The sequence below is a fragment of the Bos indicus genome, chromosome 11 (genome assembly GCF_029378745.1).
Source record: "Bos indicus isolate NIAB-ARS_2022 breed Sahiwal x Tharparkar chromosome 11, NIAB-ARS_B.indTharparkar_mat_pri_1.0, whole genome shotgun sequence".
NCBI classification, from domain to species: domain Eukaryota; kingdom Metazoa; phylum Chordata; class Mammalia; order Artiodactyla; family Bovidae; genus Bos; species Bos indicus.
The window spans coordinates 98,131,903-98,153,147 of NC_091770.1; the positions used below are offsets into that span (position 1 = coordinate 98,131,903).

Consider the following 21,245-nt stretch of genomic DNA (forward strand, 5'->3'; position numbering starts at 1 on the left):
GAAGAACAGGTGACCGTTAGCCCAAGCCTATGCCTCAGCCCAGAAAGTCAACCTTATCAAAACTGAATCACTGAAGTGCTGATATTCACTAACCAAACACATAAGAGGCGGATGTATAGACCTATAACAGTAACTAAAAATATTAGTGTTAATAGTAATCACCACCACTACCACCATAAAGGACAATGTTCATTGAGCTCACTGCATATCAGACATCATGTTAAGCACCTCACATGAATTAACTCATTTAATTCTCACGTGCTGAGTTACTTTAGTCGTGTCTGACTCTTTGTGACCCTAGGGACCATAGCCCACTAGGCTCCTCTGCGTTTGGGATTCTCCAGGCAAGAAAACTAGAGTGGGTTACCATGCCCTCCTCCAGGGGATTTTCCCGACTCAGGAATCAAACCTGCATCTCTTATGCCTCCTGCATTGGCAGGAGAGTTCTTTACCAATAGAGCCACCTGGGAATTCTCACAACCAACCTTTACAATAGGTACTATTATTAGCCCTCACTTAATTAATTAATTAATTTAGCCCACACCTTGCAGCATGTGGGATCTTAGTTCCCTGACCAGGGATCAAACCTGTGGCCCCTGCAGTGGAAGCACAGAGTCTAAACCACTGGACCACCAGAGAAGCCCCATATCCTCAATGTTATAGGTAAGGAAATTGGGGCTCAGAGAGGTAAAGAGACTTGTTCAAGGTCACACAGTCAGTTAAATGGCAGAGCTAGACCTCATCCCAGTCTACTCTGATTGAACCCACCGAACGATAGTTGGAGCTTTTCTGGTCTGGGACTGGCCAAGGCGGTGGGGGGAAGGGTCTAGGGCTGGGGTCCCAGCTCAGGGCCCACTCACCTCACGTGGGATGCGGCCGTGGTACCAGGCATGGCTGCGGAGATCTGTGCTGCTGAGTTTGAGCTCTTCCTCTAACTCCTTGTGCAGTTTCTCAGGCGATGAGTCTAAGATGTACTTCTCCTTGGAGAACTAGGCAGAAGACAGCAAAAGCTGGCATCCAGTCTGAAGCCCCTTCCCCCTTCCCTCCCAACTTCCCCCACCTCAGGTGAACTCATTCCATCCCGGGACTCTGGGAACACTTAGGCACAGATGCCAGAAAGGTTCTCACCCATGAGTCCCTATCCCAGTAGGTGTAGAGGAATCTCAATTAAATCCACCAAAAAGTGCCTACTGTGTGCTAGGCATTGCATTATTGCCAGGGTAGACAGGGAAATAAACAAGCCTGACCTCAAAGAAGCTCCTTGTCTAAGACAGGAGGCAAAAGCAACACAAGTATTTCAGCAGACTGCAGTCAGCACCACAGTACTGGACAGCGGCAAAGAGCTGGGTAGCTTTCAAAAGGGAGATGGAGTCTAGGCCAGGTAGAGTGGTCTAGGAAGGCTTCCTGGAGGAGATGGCACTCATGAAATTCATTTTGTACCAAGGACACCAAACTGATCTGGAAGTAGGGGGAGGGAGGATTTCTACAAGCGGATAAGACAGCAAGTACTCAGGTAAAACCATGGACAAAAACAGGGCTGTGTGGATGAGGATACATTCTGGGGCAGTGAATTATACCGGGGTGGAGGAGGCAGCTACCAAGAGGGATGCAGAGGCCCCCGCCAAAGGCATCTGTGATGTCCTTTACTGTTCACAAAGCCCCTTCTTCCTTGCTATCCCAAGCAATCCCTGCTAGATGGGGCAACCAGCCCAGCAGGGAAGCCTGAGGTCACTCACTGGGGCTAATGCCCAGGATCCCCCTTTCCACCTGCCCAAGGGGGAGATTCCTGGTTTCCTGGTTGCTGTGGCCTGGGGTTGGAAGCCTAAGAACAGGGAGATGGGAGTCCCTGCTGCCAGGTACATTCCCACCACAGAAAGTGAAAGTGAAGTCACTCAGTTGTGTCCGACTCTTTGCAACCCCATGGACTGTAGCCTATCAGGCTCCTCCGTCCATGGGATTTTCCAGGCAAAGTGCTGGAGTGGATTGCCATTTCCTTCTCAGGGGATCTTCCCGACCCGAATCAAACCCGGGTCTCCTGCATTGCAGGCAGACACTTTATCATCTGAGCCACCAGGGAAGCCCTTGCCCAATTCTGGCTATGTTGTATGAATCCCCAGGGCCTCAGTTTCTTCCTCTATAAAATGGGTACAATTGCAGAACCTGCCTCACCAGGTTGCAAGGATGAAAGGAGACAATACTTCAAAGCACTGCAACCAGCCCACAGATGTGCTTGTCACTCTGAGAACATGTAACATTGCTCCCTTTCCCCAACTCCAGGCCCCAAAGATGGCTGGCCCAGGACGGATAGATCTGGCCCAGAACTGACCAGGCAGCAAGACAGATGAAGGGGGTCACTAAAGGGCAATCTCTCCCCAGGAGCCACTCCTCACCAGGGTCCAGCGGCTTCCAGTCCACTCCCTGCCTCCTCTGACCTTTCACAGTTCTCAGAGCCTAACCCTGCCACTCCATTTGTTATCCCTCTGCTTCTACTGCCTCAGTTTACCTCAGTCTACACTGCTCCTAAGACACCCCATTTCCCAGCTTCAGAGATATCTTGAATTTCTGACTCCATTATGTCCACATTGATGGAACCCCCACTCTAGGACAGGTCTTATGCCACTCTAGGACAGTCCCTAGGACAGGGACTGAATCCAAGGTCATCAGTACAGGCAGCCTCAGCCCTAGGGGAGCTACGCAGATACTGACAAGCAATCCTAGGGTTTCTGGATGCTCAGAGACACACAGGGAGCTCCAGGAGGAGATGAGCATGTCCCTCCTCATCTGGTCAGGGAGTCCCTGAAGAGGTGATGTCTCCACCAAGACCTGAATGAGCCAAGCAAAAGGATTACAGTGGGGACTGACAGGCAACCAGGTGGGCAAGAAAGAGCTCTGGGAAGAGAGTGGCAAACTCAGGGCCCTGTAGAAAGAGCTAAGGCCCTGGGGGTGGGGGAAGAAGCTTCAGAAGGGCTGGGGGGTGGCAGGGGCAGGCGTGGCAGGGCTGTGAATCTGCCTTGGGAAGCTGAGATTAACCCAGAGGCCACAGCAGAGCTGCAGAGGGTTTTTAAAGCATTGGGGTAGGTTCGATCAGCTGTGTGGAGAGGGCCTGGAGTGTGTTCCAGGCAATGGCAGGGCAGGGTGGAGTGTTGGGGTGGGGACTGGGGGAAGGGTGTTTAGACAACCATTGATGGGGTGCAGGGAAGAGGGTGGCGTGGGTCAGAGAGGATTCTAGGCAGACAGCTTGGGAAGACAATGAAACACTCTCCAAGGTGGGCAAGACTGGTGGCAGGAGCAGCTTGGCGATGGGCTCATAAAATTCTGAGCTGTGAGGAGCCTGTAAGGCTCTGGGGACAGATGGTGGGAGTGGGTGACATAGATGAGTGCTCAGGAAAAGGCAGGGCCTGGAGATGGGGATTCTGAACATCCCCTGCCCAGGGTAGAAACTGATCCCCCAGAAAGGCAGGGAGTTCCAGGGTGAGCTGACATTTGGGCCTTCTCAGGTTCCTATACTTCTCCATGGAGTTCCCTAGTCTTCAAGGTCCTGGCCCCTCTCCTAAACCACACCACACCCTGGGGAGGGAAGAGTGCAAGTCATGGGGGAGATTCCTCCTTGACAAAGAGCATGCAGTTGAGAAGTTGCCCCAGTACCACAGCTGCAGCAAGAGGGATGGGGGGCAAAGAAGGGGAGAGGGCTGCGGGGGAAAGAACCGGGTCCCAAGACTCTGCCTGCCACTGTGTGGCCTTGAGCCAGTCAGTTTCCCTCTCTGGGCCATAAATAGGGGGTGGGAGACTGGGCTCTGCTTTTCCAACCATAATCAACCGTTGGGGAGAATCTGGCAGACGAACTGGGTCATCCCACACACCTGAAGTTAGGGAACCCTAGGGTCCCTGTGCCCTCTTCCTCACCTTCGACCCGGGGGTCCCTAGCTCCCAAAGGGAGTGGGTGCTGGGGCGCGAATGCAGCATCCCTGCGCCCGGGAGCATTGCTATTGGCCAGAGATGATCTCACCGCCTCCCGGCCTGCGAGAGCCTGATTGGCCGGTGCAGGGATGCTGCGCTCAGCCGCCGGCAGGGCAGTCATTCAGGCGGGCTCGAAGCGTGCGTGTATATATGTGTGTGTGTGTGTGTGTGTGTGTGTGTGTGTGAGCCTGGGGGAGCGCAGAAGTGATGCGCCCAGCGTCCCCCACGGGGCTTGAGAGGCGAAAGCGCGGAGACCCCGGGTCAAGGTCTTAACCCCTTCGCAACAGCCAGTGCCCAGCCAGACCCCTCTAGCTCCCTTCAGTCAGGCAACCCTAAGCAAAGCCATCCCCAGATGATGCTCCGCAGAGAGGCGGGGTCCGGGTCCTCCCCTCCACCCCCTTCCGTTTAACCCTTTCACTGCCACAGCGCCGTCCCGCACTGCCCGGCCAGCTGGGCTAGGAGCCCCGCGCCCCAAGCATGCCCGAGCCCACCTAGAGGGCAGGAGAGTCGCGGGCGCTCCGACCGCAGCCGCGGCAGCATCCCCTCAGCTTCCCATCCCTCTCTCAGCCTTTGGACCCCGGCCCAGCGCCCCCCGGTACAATGCGGGAGTCAGTCTGCCCGGGTCAGATGCAGGGGCCAGAGTGCTGGCAGGAGAACCGGCAGGACGCCGGAGACCCCATCTCCTGGTACCCAGTGCCCCAGCTCAGCTCCTCCCTGCGGAGGAGGCAGAAGCAACCGGAACGGCAGCCTCCGCAGCCCCAAGTCTCGGGAGGGGCGGCTGGACCCTCACCCTGCGGAGCGTCTGGGCGCCCAAAGGTGAGGCTGGGGCGACCCCGCCCCCTCCCGCAGCCCGCTGCCCCCAGCCCCTGCCCCGCCGGACCCTGCGCGGCGCCGCAGGCTGAGGTTCCCCCGGCTGCCCCAGCGAGCGCCCAGGGTCCCAGCTCGGAGCGCCTGGCGGGGGCCGAGCCGCCCCCTCACCTGCACCTGCACGAAGGAGCCGCGGTAGAAGCAGCAGGCGGCGGCCGACAGGGCGCTCCACAGGCTGCACCGCTCGGTCATGGTGGGGCCGGGCGACCGGGGCCGGGACGGTGCAGGGGGCGGCGGCCGGCGGGGCAGGGGCGCGGGACCGACCGGGCTGGGCACCGGCTGCGCGTGCCTCTCGGCGGCGCGATTACCTCATCGCCTTGTCGGGGGAGGAGCGGGGAGGCGGGGCGGGGAGACCCCACCCTCCAGCCAGCCCCGGGAGGGGAGGGGGCCATTGTTCCTCCCTCCTCCCGCCCCCGACTCCCCGCCCCCTCGCCCCCCAGTCCCCCGCCCTCCAGCCCCGGCAGCCCGGAGTCTGGGGATGCGGAGCTGAGGACCTACCAAGGGGGGCGTCAAGAGGGCAGAAGGATGGCGTGGGCCGGGAAAAGGCGCGGGGTGGGGGCGGGGCGGGGGGGCAGTGGTCCTGCCTCCCCCACTCACCTCTCCCCTTACTGACCCGGAGAGGGCAGAGATTTTGAATTAAACCATGTCTAAAGCTGGAAAAATCCCTGTAGACATTTGACCAAATCCTTTGTGGCCTAAGGAAATCTCCCAGAGTCCAGGATTTCTCATCTCTGACTTGGAATCATACACTCTTCTGGGAAATGCGAGATGTCATTGACAGACTGGGGGTGGGGAAGAAAACTCAGTAAGGCTCTGGGGTTTGGGAATCAGCCTGGCTTCAACTAGCGGTGCCCCACCTCCACCCAACCAGTCCCTTCTCTTGCAGCCCAGACTTACTCATCTGGAAAACATACCTGTGCCGATCTCACAGAACTCGGGTAAGCATTGGCTGAGCTGATGCATATAAGCTGCCAGACATTAAGCAAGTGCTCAAGAAATGCCTGCTATTGTTTTCAAGCTTAGTGTCTTAGAATCCGGACCTTTGGTCGTAGGCTCTTCAGTGCAAAGAGAGTCATCGCTGACTCTGCATCAGTCAGGCCTGGAGTTCAAATCTTGTGGCAGGCTGTGTGACCTTAGGTAGATGAGTTCACCTCTCTGTTCACCTCTCAGATGTTTGATTATTTTCTGTAAATACATCTGACGCTCTGAGCATGGATATAAAATTTTATGGTCTTGGAACTTCAAAATCCTTGCCTTAGAATCAAAGTACTTGCATCATGATCTGAGAACCCTGGAGTTCTGGCAGCTGAGCATGTAAGGTGAGGAATGGACTTTGGGTAACTGACTATTGATTCCATTCTCTTCTGAGGCTTAAAGCTAAAACTAATATTCCTTTGAGTTCATTCTTTAGGGGACTGTTTAATCAGTTCTGGTGTGTGGGTATTCTTTCTTTTATAGCATTTTTAATTACATTTTTTCAGCCCCATAAACTAAAGGAAAAATACAAAGCTAATAATCCTCACAGGGATCTCACTACCATCGGTGATGGGGATCTCATTACCTTGCAACTGGGATTTGTGAGGTGCTGAAATACATGCCTCTGTGGTCTACCACTGGCTTTGGGGCTGGTTCTCCCTGAGGCCTCTGTCCCACTGTGATGCCAGGGCTCTGGATGAGAAGCCAGGGCCCAAATTCTGGCAGCAGCTCCAGCTCAACTTGCTGCAGCCCTGGGCTGCATTTCCTGGGCTCACTCAGCTCACTTTCTGACCTCACCCACACTCTTACCTCTGCCTGGATCATTCCACCACCCATCTCTGCTTATCTTTATCTTCTTTCCAGCCAGCTTTCTCTTTGGAGAGAGGGTGTTGGTGCATATTCCTGGTCAATTGCAATGGCTTGGCTTCAATGCCTCCTCCTCCAGAAAGCCTTCCTTGATCTCCTCATTCCCAGCTCCTGAGCTGAAAGTCATCTCCTACCTCCACAGCCCCAGTGGCTTCTTATCGAGCTTTCTGCTGATGTTAAGGGACAGCAATCTGAGCACTTCCCACAGTGCTCATTACTGATCACTTACACAGGGCTTTCCAGGCAGTATTATGGGTGATGGAAAGTCCCTGGGGTCAGGAACCAGACAAGATACCCCCCTGAATGGGCATGGATTCATTGAGCCCATAGAAACCCTGGGTTGGAGGTACCACTGTTACCCCATTTCACATAGGTGAACACTGAGGCTCAGAGAGGTGACACACACACCCAAAGTCATGTGGCAAATAAGTAGAAGGTCTGACTCTAAAATTTGGGTGTGCTGGATGACAAAACACAAGCCCAGACCATTGAGTGGTTCTCCTTTGATCCCACATGGGCCAGGAGCCCTTGAAACACAGGGCCTGGTGCTCCTTGCCCCGTGCTCCATACTCAGAGAGAGGACCTAGCTCAGGGTGGTACTCCTGGATGAGGAAGGCCAAGAGCTCTGTCCATGGTCTTGGGAGCAAATAAACTTCAACAGCAATCCCAGTTCAGCCCTGCAGTAGCTGTGCAGCTGTGGGCAAGTCACTGCACTTCTCTGGGCCTCAAGTTTCCCATCCATACACGTGCACAAGAAGGCCCAATGATGAGGGGAGAAATCAAAGACCTCATTCATATAAATAGCTCAGAACTGACTCCCTTTCAGTGCCAGCAGCCAGCACAGGACTCTGCACACAGTAGGCACTCAAAATGTTCCATCGTATTATGGTTGTTATCATTATTATTTCAAAACTGCATTTTCAACATTTCCTGTGCTCAGGACAAGTTAAGTTTCTGATCAAGGCGACTGTGTTATCTGTGATGAAGAACTGAGTCATCCTTTCCTGCTCCCCCTTCCCAGTTCCAGCTCAGAGACCAAGTGGGATTAGAGCCCGTCTTCCCATGGGGGCACCCCTGGGGCCCTGTCCAGCTGGCGGCTGGATGGGGTCTGGTGGGAACAAACATTGGGAAGTCCTGAGGTTGGGGCCAGGAAAGAATGATGGCAGGCCTGGGAAGAAGATGCTTGGAGCGAAAGCAGACCCCTTAGGCTGCCCTGATCCCTAGACCTTCTCCTTCTGAGAACAGTGGGTGAGGTCTGACTTCTAACGAGGCCAGAAAAGGACTCTGCCCTTCCTGGAACTGGCTCTGGGCCCCCTCAGTGTCCCCTGCCCAGCCCCTCTTACCTTCACATAGTCCCCGCCAGCCTCCGGCTCTGCAGTGGCCCTGGAAGGAGAGAAGAGAGGTGAGTGGCTCCCAGCCCTGCCTGGATCCTCAGCCGCCAGCTTCTGCCCACCTGCCTGGTGCCAGCACTGAGCGCCTGCAGGACTGAGCATACGGGTGATAGCACTGGCTGGAATTGGCAGGCTGGGCTACTTCTCCACTCTCCAGCTGTGTGACCCTGGGCAGGTCCTTTCACCTCTCTGAGCCTGTGTTTCATCGGGTTGTCTCGGGGCCTCTGGGAGCTGATGAATGTCACATGCTTAACATAGCGCCTGCTTGCTGTCTTGACTCACCTTTAGGACACTGTGGTCCCCCGATGTTCACTCTCCACCTATCTTCCCTGACTCCGCACATTGGTGGCCCCAGGCTGGGCCTCAACCTCCTCCCCTCCAGCTCTACCCTCATCCCCTCATCAGAGGGACCCACCCAGCGGCACATCACCTTGTCGTTGCTGGTGACAACTGGCTGTGAAAGTGATTCCCCTCCCCTCAAGGGTGGCCTGGATGGAGCCTGGAGAAGTCAGAGGCCAGGGGTGGCTACTGTTCCCAAGTAAACACATATTTATTTGTTCCTCTCAAATAAATATCACCCTTCCTGATGAGGACCTCCATGAGCCACATCCCCAATCCTTGGCCTTAAATGCCCTCCCTTCTCTGATGCAGCCTGGACTTCCCCTTCAAAACGAGACTCAGAAACCCAACTGCCTCCTTAGCATCTCTTCTCAGATGTCTGAACTTGACTTTTGTATCCAAAGCAGGACTACAGATCCCCCGCCCCACCCAATCCCCCATGCCCTTGCTCTCCACATCCGCTTCCCATCTCAGTAGATGTCAGCTTCATCCTTTGTGTTGCTTTGTTTGGCCAAAAACCCTGTGGTCCTCTGTGCTTCCTCTCTCACTCATAGTCCACGCCCAATCCATCAGGAAATCCTGTGGGTCTCTGTCCAGAATAGGTCCTGACCACTTCTCTCTGTATGTCAACCCAGCCCCATCTGGGGCGCCTTCTCTGTCCTCCTGGAGCACATAGCAGACTTCTTGCCACCTGCCGGGTCTGCCCTCACAGCCCTCGGTCAGCCTCCCCTCCGCTGCCCTGGTGGCGCTCGGGTAAAAAGCTAGGCAGGCCACTGTGCACAAACACCTCCCACCCTGGGACTTCCCTGATGATCCAGTGGGTAAGACTCCAGAAGCCCAAGGCAGGGCTCCTGGGTTCGATTCCTGGCCAGGGAACTAGATCCCGCATGCTATAACTAAAGACCCCACGTGATCCTGCATGCTGCAATAAAAAAAACTACCAAGATGGTGCTGCAACTAGCAACTAAGACCTGGTACAGCCAATTAAATAAGCATAAATTTATTTTTTTAATGCAATCTCATCTAATTTAAAATGAAGCAAAACCAAAACAACCCCCCAACCCTTCCATCTCTCAAGGAATGAAATCTAAACCCTACTCCATGGCCTGCAAACAGCCAGCCACATAATTTATCATCTAAACCAAGACTTCCTTTGTGAGAGTAAAGAGAAGCCATTTTTATGCCAGAAAAACAAGCATAAACAGGCTTATATTTGCCCCAGCCTACAAGGCCCCGTGGTGACCCAACTGCCCATCTCATGAATTCCCACCCCCAAAATACGTCTGCTTTCCTCATTCTGCTCCAGGCCACTGGGCCTTTGCACTTGCTGTTTTTTTGCCTGGAAAGTTCTTCTTTCAGATGATCACATAGCTTGCTCCTCCCCCTACTTTATTAAGGGCTTTGCTTAATGTCCCCAAGCCTTCCCTGACCACCGTGCCTAGAACTGTCCCTTGTCCTTCGCTCTCTGTTCTCAACCCTGTTTTATTTTCCTCAGTCTCTACCCGAAACAATCACTTTCCATTTATTTGTTGACTCCAGGTACCCGCCATCTCCACCAGGGCACTGACTTTGTCTCATTCACTGCTGAGCCGCCAGCACACAGCAGGAGCTTGAGAGTTGTTTCCTGCTGCTAGTGAGGACCCACAGCGGCTCAGTGGGTAAAAAATCTGCCTACAATGCAGAAGACCTGGGTTCAATTCCTGGGTCGGGAAGATCTCCTGAAGGAGGGTACAGCAACCCACTCCAGTATTCTTGCTTGGAGAATCCCAAGGACAGAAGAGCCTGGTGGGTTACAGTCCATATGGTGGCAAAGAGTCGCATACGACCAAGCACGCATGCACTAGTGAGGACCTGCTGTATAGCACAAGGAGCTCAGCTCAGTGCTCTGCGATGATCTAGAAGGGATGGTGGGGGTGGGGGGGAGGTCCAAGAGGGAGGGGATATATGTATATACATAGCTGATTGACTTCATTGTACAGCAGAAACTAATATAAAAACATTGTTAAGCAACTATGCGTGCATGGGTACTCAGTCGCTTCGGTCGTGTCTGACTCTCTGCGACCCCGTGAACCATAGCCCACCAGGCTCCTCCTGCCCATGGGATTTTCCAAACAAGAATACTCCGGTGTGTTGCCATGCCCTCCTCCAGAGGATCTTCCCAACCCTGGAACTGAACCTTTATCTCCTGTGTCTCTTGCATTGCAGGCAGATTCTTCACTGCTGAGCCACCGGAGAAGCCCACATTTATTGCCTAAGAAATGTATAAAGAGTGTACCCTCAACCAGTATTCATCACTATTATTATTATTAATTCTGTCAGGCTGGACCCTGGTTCTCTGGCTGACATAAGCCTCAATATTCCCATCTGCAAACTAGGGAGGGAGGTCAAACTTCCCCAAATAGAGAAGCCCCAAATTTAAACTGAAATGTGATAAATCTAACAAAATAAGTTGCAAACCGAAAAAGCTGAGCTACAAACGAGACAAAATAAAAACTGTGGGTGAGGTGTGTTTCCAGGGTGTGATTTCATGTAGGGTTCCCCCTAGCTCCTGGGGCAGGGGCTCCTCTTTGGGATGCTGGCTAACAGTCCTCCCTGTTTGGACATTCTAGAGTCCCTGGGGCTGTCCCTCCTTCCTGCAAAGTCCTTCCTGATCTCTAACTATCGTCCCTCAAGCTGCAACCCGGCCCCTGCAGGCTCCAAAAGCCATGTGAGTTCTCTCTGTCCAGCCAAGGTGGGGTGGGGTAAAGTAGGGACCCCTCCCCTTGCTCACCTCCCTGCTCTTCCTGGGTGAGGTGTCCTGTCCCAGCATTTCCGGCCATTCAGGCCCGGAAATCCTCCCACTGTTGGGAACAGACTGGCCAGGACACTGGGATTGCCCCAGCATTTCTTCCTGCTTCCTGTCCACTTCCCCTCAGGAGCTGGGCAGGAGCAGAGTCTTGGGGAGGGGGTGCCCACCCCAGGGATATCAGGTGGCCAGAGCCAGTTGGGTGCTCGGGTCAAGGCCCAGGCCCGGGAACTTGCCATGGCCCCTCCCTGCCCCTCTGCAACACTCCAGGATTTCTAAGACCTAAAGTGACCATGTCTGCTTACCACCCATGGCCATCATCTGCCCAGACTATGGCCACCACCTGGCCACTGCCTCCCTGCCTGCATCTGTGCCCCTGTGACTTGTTCTCACCCCAGCAGCCAGAGCAGTCCTGTGAAAATGAATCAGATCACACCTTTCCTCGGCTCCAACCCACTAGAGTGGCCCCTAGTTTCACTCAGAATAAGAGCTGAAGTCCTCATAATAGCCTCTGCACACTGGCTCCTCACCACCTCTCCCGTCACTCTCCAACAACACTCCCCTCATTCATGCTACCGCAGCCAAGCTGAGCTTCTCACTGCCTTTTGTCCCGACCTCAGGGCCTTTGCACTTCCTGACTGCTCTGCTAGAATACTTTCCCTCCAGATATCCACTGAGCTCCTGCCCTTCCCTCCTTCAGGTCTTTACTGAAGCGTCCCCTTCTCAGTAAGGACTTCCCTGGCTGCCCACCTGGAAGTGAAGGGAGCCCACTCAAGGCTCCCCACCTCCCCGCCCTGCTTCATTGTTCTCTGTAGGGCTTCATCTGACTTGCCCTGTGCTGTCTCCTCTCATCAGAACATCAGCTCCACAGGGTAGGGGCTGGGTTCTTCCTGGAATGGTGCCAGGCACCCCATGAAGATGTTTTTGAATGAACGAATGTCACAGCAGTCCCTGAAGTCCTGAGGACAAGCTCTAGTTCTGGTTGGTGGGCCCTCTGTGACCAGGCCCCTGCCAGCCACCCCTCCACTCTTCCTCAGGGTCCTCCAGGCACTCCGACCTCAGCCTTCCTCCAAAGAGCGCTACTGCCTCCAGCCTCAGGACCTTTGCACATGATATACCTTCTGCCCAGAGGAATTCTCTCCCTTAGAGTCAGAGGAATTTCTATTCAGCCTGCAGATCTCAGTTTGCTTGGAGATTTCTAGAATGTTCTCCCTCCTTTTGTAATGACTAAATCCAGGAATCGAAGTTTCCATGTTTAAAAACTCAGCTCCGTTAATTAATTCATTAATTAATTTCTTATTTTATGGATTTCAAAGGCATTTCCCCTCTAATATTAGTGGTGAAATCAATTAATAAATAATAGTGACAATTGAGCTAAATCAGTTCCATTAATCAGCTGCATCAATTATTTAAATAACCAACCCCTTTAATTGCCTGTATTAGCTGATTTGTTCTAATAACTGATACCACTTATTGCATACATTAGCTTAATTAATTGAATTAATGACCTGCAATTACAGTCCATTACCCTTTATTTCCCCAACGCAGGTTTCAGTCCGAGCTTTACCTTCAGGGTCTCCATCCTGGCCTGAGAGAAAGGGTGAGGCTCCCACAGGGACTCTGGAGAAGAGGCTGCTGTCCTCTTCCACCTTGGCCCTTCCTCGCCATGGGTAGCCTTGCCCTGCAGAGCCATGAGGTCTTCCTGCCCTCTATCTGTCCCCCAGTTTGCTCCCAGGGCATGGTCATATGGCCTTTAGTGGACACTTCCCAGCCTCTGCCTCCTGCTTCTCAGCATCCCCCCGCCCTCCCCTCTGTGAGCTTCGACTTCCCCATCTGTGAAATGGGCATATTTTAAGTGTCTTCATAGAGTGGCTGCAAGCATCCTATGAGAAGAAAAGGTACAAGGTTCCTTAACCCCTTAACCCCAGGGAGCCCCCTGAGGCTCCTCCCTCTGCCACCCCACCCTGACCCCAGAGAGCTCCCATCCTGCCTTTCTTGGGGGCTAGAGAGATTCTCTCCCTTCTTCACTCACCCGAGCAGAGCAACAGCCCTGCTCTGTGCTCCTTAGTCCTTCAAGGCTCTGAGCAGACAGAGCTGGGGGTGGAAACCCCCATCTCTTTGGGGACACCCAGCCGTGGGCCTTTGGGATTCCCTGTCAGGAAGGCCCTTGACGTTAGCCCCTGCCCCACCCCCTCTCCTGAACAAGGAGCCACCACTGTCCTGGAGACAGCCTTGCTCCCCTCCCCCATCCTGTGCCCTCAGTCTTCTGGATAGGGGTGAGCTCCCTGGTATAGCTCAGGGAGGGCGCCAGACCTGTGGGGAGAGGCCAGATCAGTGGCCACTCTTCCCAGGGCAGAGCTGGGGGGTCTGGGTCCCAGGAGTTGCTGGGACTCAACAGCTGCTGGCCAAGGGCTAATGGGGAAAGCAAGTGCTGAGCGCTGACTGAGGTCCTGTGTGGAAGCCTCGCTTCACAGCAGGGCACACGGCTACTCAGAGGAGACTCACGTTGGTTCTGCTTTTCTCCTTGCCCTAGGCAGGCTCTCCTAGAGATGGGGATGCCCCTGGATGGAGACAGGGAGACACTGGGGAGCCCCCGGATGGAGACAGGGAGACACTGGGGAGGGGAAAGCGACGAAAACCAATATTTCGACCAGACCAGGAGCCCCGAATTGACATCAGGAAGAGGACATGGAGTGGGCATGAGCAGAAAGAGGACACTGGGGGCTCGGGAGAGGGCACCGAGCTGGGGTGAAAGAGGCTGCATGGCGCTGCGCGAGTCGCTGTCGTGGGGCCCCGGTCTCCTCTCCTCTACACGGTTGTGCTGGTAGCCCGCGCATCCCGTATTCTGGCATTTCCTCAGGCCATGTCTAGGAAAAATGCTCTACTCTGTCTACTCTTCACAATGACCCTGTGAAACAGGTGCTGTTTTTGGAGAAGCAGATGGGGAAACTGAGGGTCAGAGAGGGGAGGGGGTCTCTCAACGTTATAAAGACAGTCAAGCGGGCCTCTGAGCAGCTGGTGTATCCCACCCCCCGCACCCCTCCCCGTCCTCCCCAGCTCTCACGCCCCGAGCATCCAGCATTCTGTAAACAGGGTCCCCTGAGGGTTTGAGGGGATGTGGCTCCAGCTGGGGATGGGGGAACCGTCCATCTATCCCAAGCCAGCCCAATTCCCACAGCCCGAGGCGTCTGGGGGTCTCGAGGGCTGTGAGAAAGTCTCCACAGGAAATGAGAGCCAGGAGCAGCTGGGCCCCTTCGGAAGACAAGGACCAGCCGCCCAGAGCCTGAGGAGACTGAACAGGCTGGGCCCACCACAGCCCCCTCCCCTGGTGGGTAATCACTACCAGATGCCCAGCAACTGACGTCACTTTGCAGGGCCGAGAGGGTCGTGGGACTCGGGGGAGTGCTGGGAATTCTTGGACCAGAATCAACATTCCAAAAGGAAATGGGGGTGGGGGGAGCGTCTTGGCTTATTCTCAGTGCCCGGCGCGGGCAGCTCAGGGTGCCCCTGGCTCTCCTATGGGGCGCTACCTTCTCCAAGTCTCAAGTTTCCTGCTGAACGGCCCTGAGAGTGAGAGCAGAGGGGCCTGGGTCTCTGGGAGGAAGGGAAGGATGCTCCAGTGAGACACCTCAGAAAAGAGTAAGACTCGGGCCAATCTTCCTCAAAGGAGAGGTGCTTGTCAAACGTAAGTCAGAGTGGGGCCGTCCTCTGCTCAAGGCCAGCGACGGCTGCCATCTCGTTTACAGTCAAAGCCAGGTCCTTGCTGGGCCTTCCAGGCCTTGCTTATCTGAACCCATTTCCTCTCTGGCCTCATTTCCACCCCTCCTCTCCCCAGCCCCCAGCTTGCTTTCTGCTGCTCCGCCAACACGCCAAGTATGCTCCCACCTCAGGGCCTTTGTAGTTACTGTTCCTTTGACCTAGTATACCCTTCCCTAGCCATCAAGAGGGTCTGTTCCCAGGATGCCTGAGACTAACATAATATTGTACATCGACTATATTTCAAGTAAAAAAAAAGGGAGGGTAGGGGGGTCTATTCCCTCATCTCCTTTGCTCAAATATCGGTTTCTCACTGAGAATTTTTCCCTGGATAACTTTTAGCCACTACCCCAAGACCAGTTCCCCTACTTGATTTAAATCTTTCTCTCTAGTGCTTTTCTCTTCTAGCCGACCAGATAACTCGTTATCTGGTTTATCGTCTGTCTCCCCCACCCTGGAATGGGGGCTCCATGAGAGCAGGGTTTTGTCTGCTATGCTCACGGCTCTCTCCCCAGAATCTACAGGGGTGTCTAGGGCATAGCTACATCTCGGTAACTATTAAAATGAATGAAGTTCCAGCTCCACTGTCTCATCTCCAGCAAGTTGTTAACCTCACAAAACCTTGATGTCTTCATCTGGAAAATGGGCTCCTGTTACCGCCTTTCCAGGGTTATGGGAAGCCATTTGAAGTAATGAGAGAGACAGCTCTGAGATTTTTATTTACAGCAGGTGATACATGGCCTAGTGGTTAAGAGTTTGGGCTTGGGAGCTGGTCAGGTTGGAATCAAACCTTGGTTCTAATCTCTCTGTGACCCCAGGAAAGTCCCTTTTTCTCTCTGAATCTCAGTCTCCTCACTGGTATAATGCAGCAAATAGAGGCTCCACCTCACAGGGCCCATGTGGTAGAGGGGACCCACTGAGTATTCCAGGCAGGGCCGGCCTCTGGTGGGACCCTGGCCTGACCATTCCTGAGTGTGGGTGTGGCTATAGTGTGGGGCTTTGGGGGACCTCCCTTCCCTCTCTAAGCAGCCGCTTCCTCCTCTACAGCATGAACTGAAGGGTTGAGTGTCAGGACTCTCTAGAGTCACTGTTTCCCTGCAGGCAGCTGAGGGGATGGGGGCTGGGGGCAGGCTGGGCGGCACTCTCCTTTTTGGGAGCTAAAGGCCCTTCATTGCCTGTGTCGTTGGCCCCTCCTCCCTCCTTCCTCTCATCCTCCATGATCTCAGCAGAGTACAGGGCACCAGGAAACTCCTGCAGCCTCACCTCTTCCCCTTCCTTCCTTCTGCTCCAGGTGCACCCTGCTTCCTAGGGGGTAGGGGAGGGACACATCTCCCCCAGCTTAGGCTGAACAGCCACAGGGATGACCCCCCTTGGGACACTCAGGAACGAGGCCCCTGGTCTTACTCAGTGGCAGTTCTCAAACGCCCTCATCCCCAAACTGGACGGATCCTCAGAGACCATCCCAGATCTATCTTGGCTGCTGGAGATATGGACGCCCAGAGCAGGGCAGGACAAGCCTGAGATCACACCTGCAAAGCAGCTCTCCTGTCTCTGGCAAAGAGTTGAGCTTCACAGGCTCTTAGAAGAAATGTTCAACAGTTCCTCACCTTCTACTTGGCCTAAGGCAGGTGGGACACTGGGTCCCAGGGCACCAAGAAGAGGCTCAATCCGATCTGCTAATCCACCCTCCTCAGGACCCCGGGACATCCCAGGTGATCAGGGGCAGGAAGGGAGAGTCCCCCTATTTCCTCTGTCAGCTCTAAGCCAGGCCTGATACCCCAAGGCACTGCCAGGACTATCTCTGCCCACAGGGGAGGATGGCTGGCTCCTAGACCTGGCATTCTAAAGGTGTCTCAAGACCTGCTGAGGGGTCTGATCCGGGAAGGTGGAGTTGAACGCTAGTTCTGACTTTCATTAGTTGTGTCAAACTGGGCAAGTAAACCTCTTTCCTTATCTGTAAACTAGGGATAGTGATAGTGTCTCTCTTCTGGGACTGTTGTGACCAGCAGATGCTCAGCCTGAAGCGGGGTCAGAGTTGCAGCAAAAGAAAGTTTAAAAGTGCCAGATGCTAAACTCGCACCCAGGTTTGTCAGCTGCCCCAGGGGCACAGATTTCCCCCACAGCCAACTCCCGGTCCCAGGCGGTGGCCCTCCTTGGTCCCAGCTCGGTCACTCACCCTCTGGATCCCAGTGCGGGGCACCTCCGGCCCACTGCAGTCATGGTTCCCTGCCGTCGCCGCCAGCAACCCGGGGACCTCCTGTTTCCAAGGCTCCCGCCTTTCTCAGGCTACGGCGCTGTGGAGCTCACAGCAGGACTCCAGGGGCGGAGCCTGGCCTGAGGCCACGCCTCTGACACGCCCCCTCCGCCCTCCCTCGGCGTTCTCCACCGTCTACTCCGCCCTCTGGGAAGGACGTGCCCCGCCCCGGACACGCCCTTCGCCTCTCCTTGTCCGTCAGGGTCGGGGAGGGTGGGAAGGCCACGCCCCCAGCACACGCCTCCGCCTCGCCCCGCCCCTCTCCAACGCCAGCTTCCCCAACAGTCCCCGAGCAGCATGGAAAGGCCACGCCTCCCAGACACGCCCCTGCGCCCCGCCAGCCCCGCTTCCGCAAACCTCAGGCTTTGGGTTACCTCACAACGCTCCCCGACCCGCACTGGACCCCTACATACAATCCTTGTTGCACGCCCGAATGAGGCAGAATTTAAGAGGATGGCAAGAGAAGGCAGCCTGGAGTAGGTAAAGATGGTGTGAAAGCATTCGTTCTTTAAATCATAAATGTAGGCACTTCCCATTTATTGCGTTGTTTGTTGTGTGCCAGGCACTGTGCTAAGATTTTTACGAGTACGTTATTCTTGAATTCTCAACACAGCCCTACAAGGTAGGTGGTATCGTTGTGCGCATTTGTCAGATGAGAAAAGCGAGGCTCCGAGAAGGGAAGGCAGTCTGGTCTGGATTCACTCTGCAGCTCTACAAGGTCCTCCTCCTCCCCACTGAAGGACCAATTATCCCAGCGCACAGAAGCTGTGCTTGGTGTCTCAGGGCAAAATCACTCAAGAGAGGTTCCAAAACAAACCCTAGAGTTTAATTTTTCTCAGATTTTCTTTTTCCCTCTTTATTTCAGTAAGTACATCTATAATAACCAGTGTGGTTTAGACAAAGTCTCTGAGAGTTGGAAAGACAAAGATGTCTTTGGTTGGGGCTGAGGGGTCTCCCAAGGGCTGTAGGGCTTAGAATGTGGTGGGTACCATGTGATGGATGAGTTGCAGCCACTGGAGACAGGCAGATTCCTGCTCAAATCCCACCCCTGCAACCTTGGCTGAGTCTCAGGCTCCCCAGCTGTAAGATGGGGGCGGGGCAGGTTATAGTATTGATATAATCTTTTACAGAATTTTCAGTGAGTAACATTTGTTTTGACACCTAGTAAAACAGGTACTTACTAACTGAGGGCTATGGTCACATCACTATTTGTATTTTTGCAACAATTCAACACACCCTGTACCCAAGTTAGGTAGCAAACGCTTTACCAGACCTAGGGGAGCAATGTTGTCCAGCAGAATTAAAGGCGGAGATTCAGAGGTGGGGGCCCAGGGCAGGGATCCAGTGGTTGGGCTGGGCCCAATGCTGAGGGCTCATGATGAAGGCTGCCTAGGGCGCTGGAGTCAGGTGGGTCTTAGGTCAAGTCCTAATTTCGTCATTTGCTAGATGTGCAATCTGACAGGGGCAGATGGCATTTCTTCTCTGAATCTCAGTTTCCTCATCCGTGGTATGGAAATAACAGTATCCTCTCCCTGGATTTTTTTTTTTTTCTGAGAGTTAATTACATGTGAAGGGCTAAGTACAGTGCCTGGTGTATAGTAGTGAAAAGTGAAGTGAAAGTGTTAGTTGCGAGTTGTGTCTGACTCTTTGTGACTCCATGGACTATATATAGCCCACCAGGCTCCTCTGTCCATGAGATTCTCCAGTCAAGAATACTGGAGTGGGTTGCCATTCCCTTCTCCAGAGGATCTTCCCGACCCAGAGATCAAACCTGAGTCTCCTGCATTGCAGGAAGATTCTTTACCATCTGAGCCACTAGGGAAGCCTGGTTTATAGTGAGCACTTAGTTAATGTGTAGGGGGTGTGTGTGCGTGTGTGTATTCTGTTTTCTTTCTACAGATGTGTGTGTTGGGCGGTCCTCTCCAGACTCTGTTGACAGGAGGCTGGACATGCCATCCCTGCAGGTTCTGCCCTCACCCTCCCCTGATGGGCACCTACCTTTCTGAGGGCACATTCTTGGGGTCTCGCCCTTCTTCTGTGTCTGGCCTGGCATCCTCAGGTTTTCTTGTGGGGTCCACTTCCACTGCTGAAGGGTTGGGTCCCACTGTTGGGGTGTCCTCCCTGGAGGCAATGGTCCCTGGCACCACCTTCTCAGCTGCCTCCAAGCCTGGAGGGTCAGGCAGGCTTCGGGGTACCACCTGGGGCTCAGGGCCAACTTCCTGGGCCTTCTGGGTGGCCTGTTTGCCCTGAGCCTTCTTGATGCTGGGGCGAGGCATGGTGCCCATGTGGCTGTACATGTCGCTGGAGCGGGCATAGGCCGGGGGGCTCTTGGGGACTGTCACCATGTCATCCTGTGTGGCATCGAAGGTGTCAGCCTCCACCTGGGGCCGGATACTGTTGGGGGCCAAAGATCGTCTCAGAGTAAAGGACCGCGGAAGGTTGGAGAGACTCCCAAACCCCTTGAACTTGAAGAACTCTGGAAGGGGGGAGGGGAGGAAAAGGAGTTAATGACATTGCCAGCAGTAATAATAAAAGCAATGAAACATTTGTGCAGTTCCACTCACTGAGGGTTCATGGAGGGTTGGGAGTTTCACTGACACCCCCTCTAGGAGTTATGGTATAATATGGCACCACTGGGATCCCGTAGCCTTTCAATTCCACATCCTAGCTTTGTGACCTTATTTGACCTCTCTGAGCCCCATTCATCCACATCAGTAAGATAGAGACTATAGTATCCGTCCCCCATGGCGGGGGCAGGGGCAACCTCTGGGCTGTGGACCAGTACCTCCTGGCAGATCAGCAACAGCATTAGACTAGAAATAAAGTGCACAATAAGTCTAATGCACCTGAATCATCCCCAAACCATACCCCCCACCATCCCCAGATGGTGGAAATACTGTCTTCCACGAAATTGGTCCCTGGTTGGGGACCAAAAAGGTTGGGGACCACTGCCCTCTGAGCAATGGAAGAATTGAAGAAAGCCATGAACTCAGCATGTAAATAACATGCTTCATAGCCGTCAGAAGTAATGAAGAAAGATGGTGATGACGACCACAATGAATGCCTTTGCATTTGTCAAACATGCCACCTTCATTAATTACTTCCCTGAATTCTCAGCACAACCCCATGGCACAAGTTTAATCCCCCATTTTCCAGATGAAGAAACTGAAGTTCAGAGCGGTGACATGACCTGCCCAAAGTCACATAGCTGAGAGCACATGTGTGTGTGTGTGTGTGTGTGTGTGTGTGTGTGACGTGCGTGTCAGGGTCGGGGCGGGGGTCGTGATGTGGGTGTTTGAACGAGGCTCTGAGGTGCCCCTGAGGTGCGGATGAAATGAGAAGGGGGCTGTCGGGTCCCTGAGGGTCCCACTCCCCGCAGTTCTCTCCTTCCTGTCAGCTGAGCCCTGGTGGGGACTCAGGCGGCAGTGCTCGGGTGATACCATCTCCGCGTTTCCGCAGGGGTGCGCCTGAGCGCCCTCCTGCCTGCTCCCAGCTGTGGGACTGCCCCTCCTCCTAGCCACCGCCGTTTGCCGGACTTCACTACGGCCCCTCCATAAGCAAAAACGAAAACACCCTGGCATTTCCCACTTCCTTGGCATCCTCCACCTCCTCAGATCCTCACGACCACGGTGGAACATAGGTGGGATGGCCCCATTTGACGGAGAGGAAACTGAGGCCCAGAGAGGGGAAGGAATTTGCCCAGGGTCAAAAAGCCAAGCGGAGCCTGGCCGAGGGCCCGCGGCGCTGGAGTGCTGGGATCAGTGCTCTGGGGCTTTCCTCCCAGGCCTGCCCACCCCCCACCCCACCCTCAGTTATAGCCTCTGCCTCCTGACAAGCGCCATCAGCAGATGCTGAGGCTCTGCACTTAGAAAGCTATGCCAACGAGCGAATCGCCTCCTTTCTCCGTACCACTTGTTTTGTCTCCTGGGCACCGGGGGTCTGGAGGAAGCAGTAGTGGGGCAGGGAGGGAAACTGAAGTCCAGGGTCCAGGGACGTGAAACTGAGCCCTGCTCTGTAGCCCTATATGACCTCAGGCAAGTCTCCGGGTCTTTTG

At 54.4% G+C, this 21,245-nt stretch overlaps 1 protein-coding gene across 6 annotated transcripts in view; it reads right to left on the bottom strand.

Moving 5' to 3' along the window:
* Positions 1–21,245, bottom strand: part of SH2D3C (SH2 domain containing 3C) — a 33,081-nt gene that overhangs the window by 10,844 nt on the left and 992 nt on the right. Inside the window, exons 2-5 of one of the 6 annotated variants that reach the window (XM_070799283.1) lie at positions 19,190–19,667; positions 8,010–8,049; positions 5,739–5,792; positions 861–989 (exon numbers count right to left, since the gene is read on the bottom strand). In XM_070799283.1, coding sequence (XP_070655384.1) covers positions 861–989; positions 5,739–5,792; positions 8,010–8,049; positions 19,190–19,667 — 701 coding nt within the window. Of the gene's footprint in view, positions 1–860; positions 990–4,935; positions 7,979–8,009; positions 8,050–17,113; positions 17,309–19,189; positions 19,668–21,245 lie in introns of those variants that run through there. The other 5 variants (XM_070799284.1, XM_019970898.2, XM_019970899.2 and 2 more) reach the window with 5 other exon arrangements.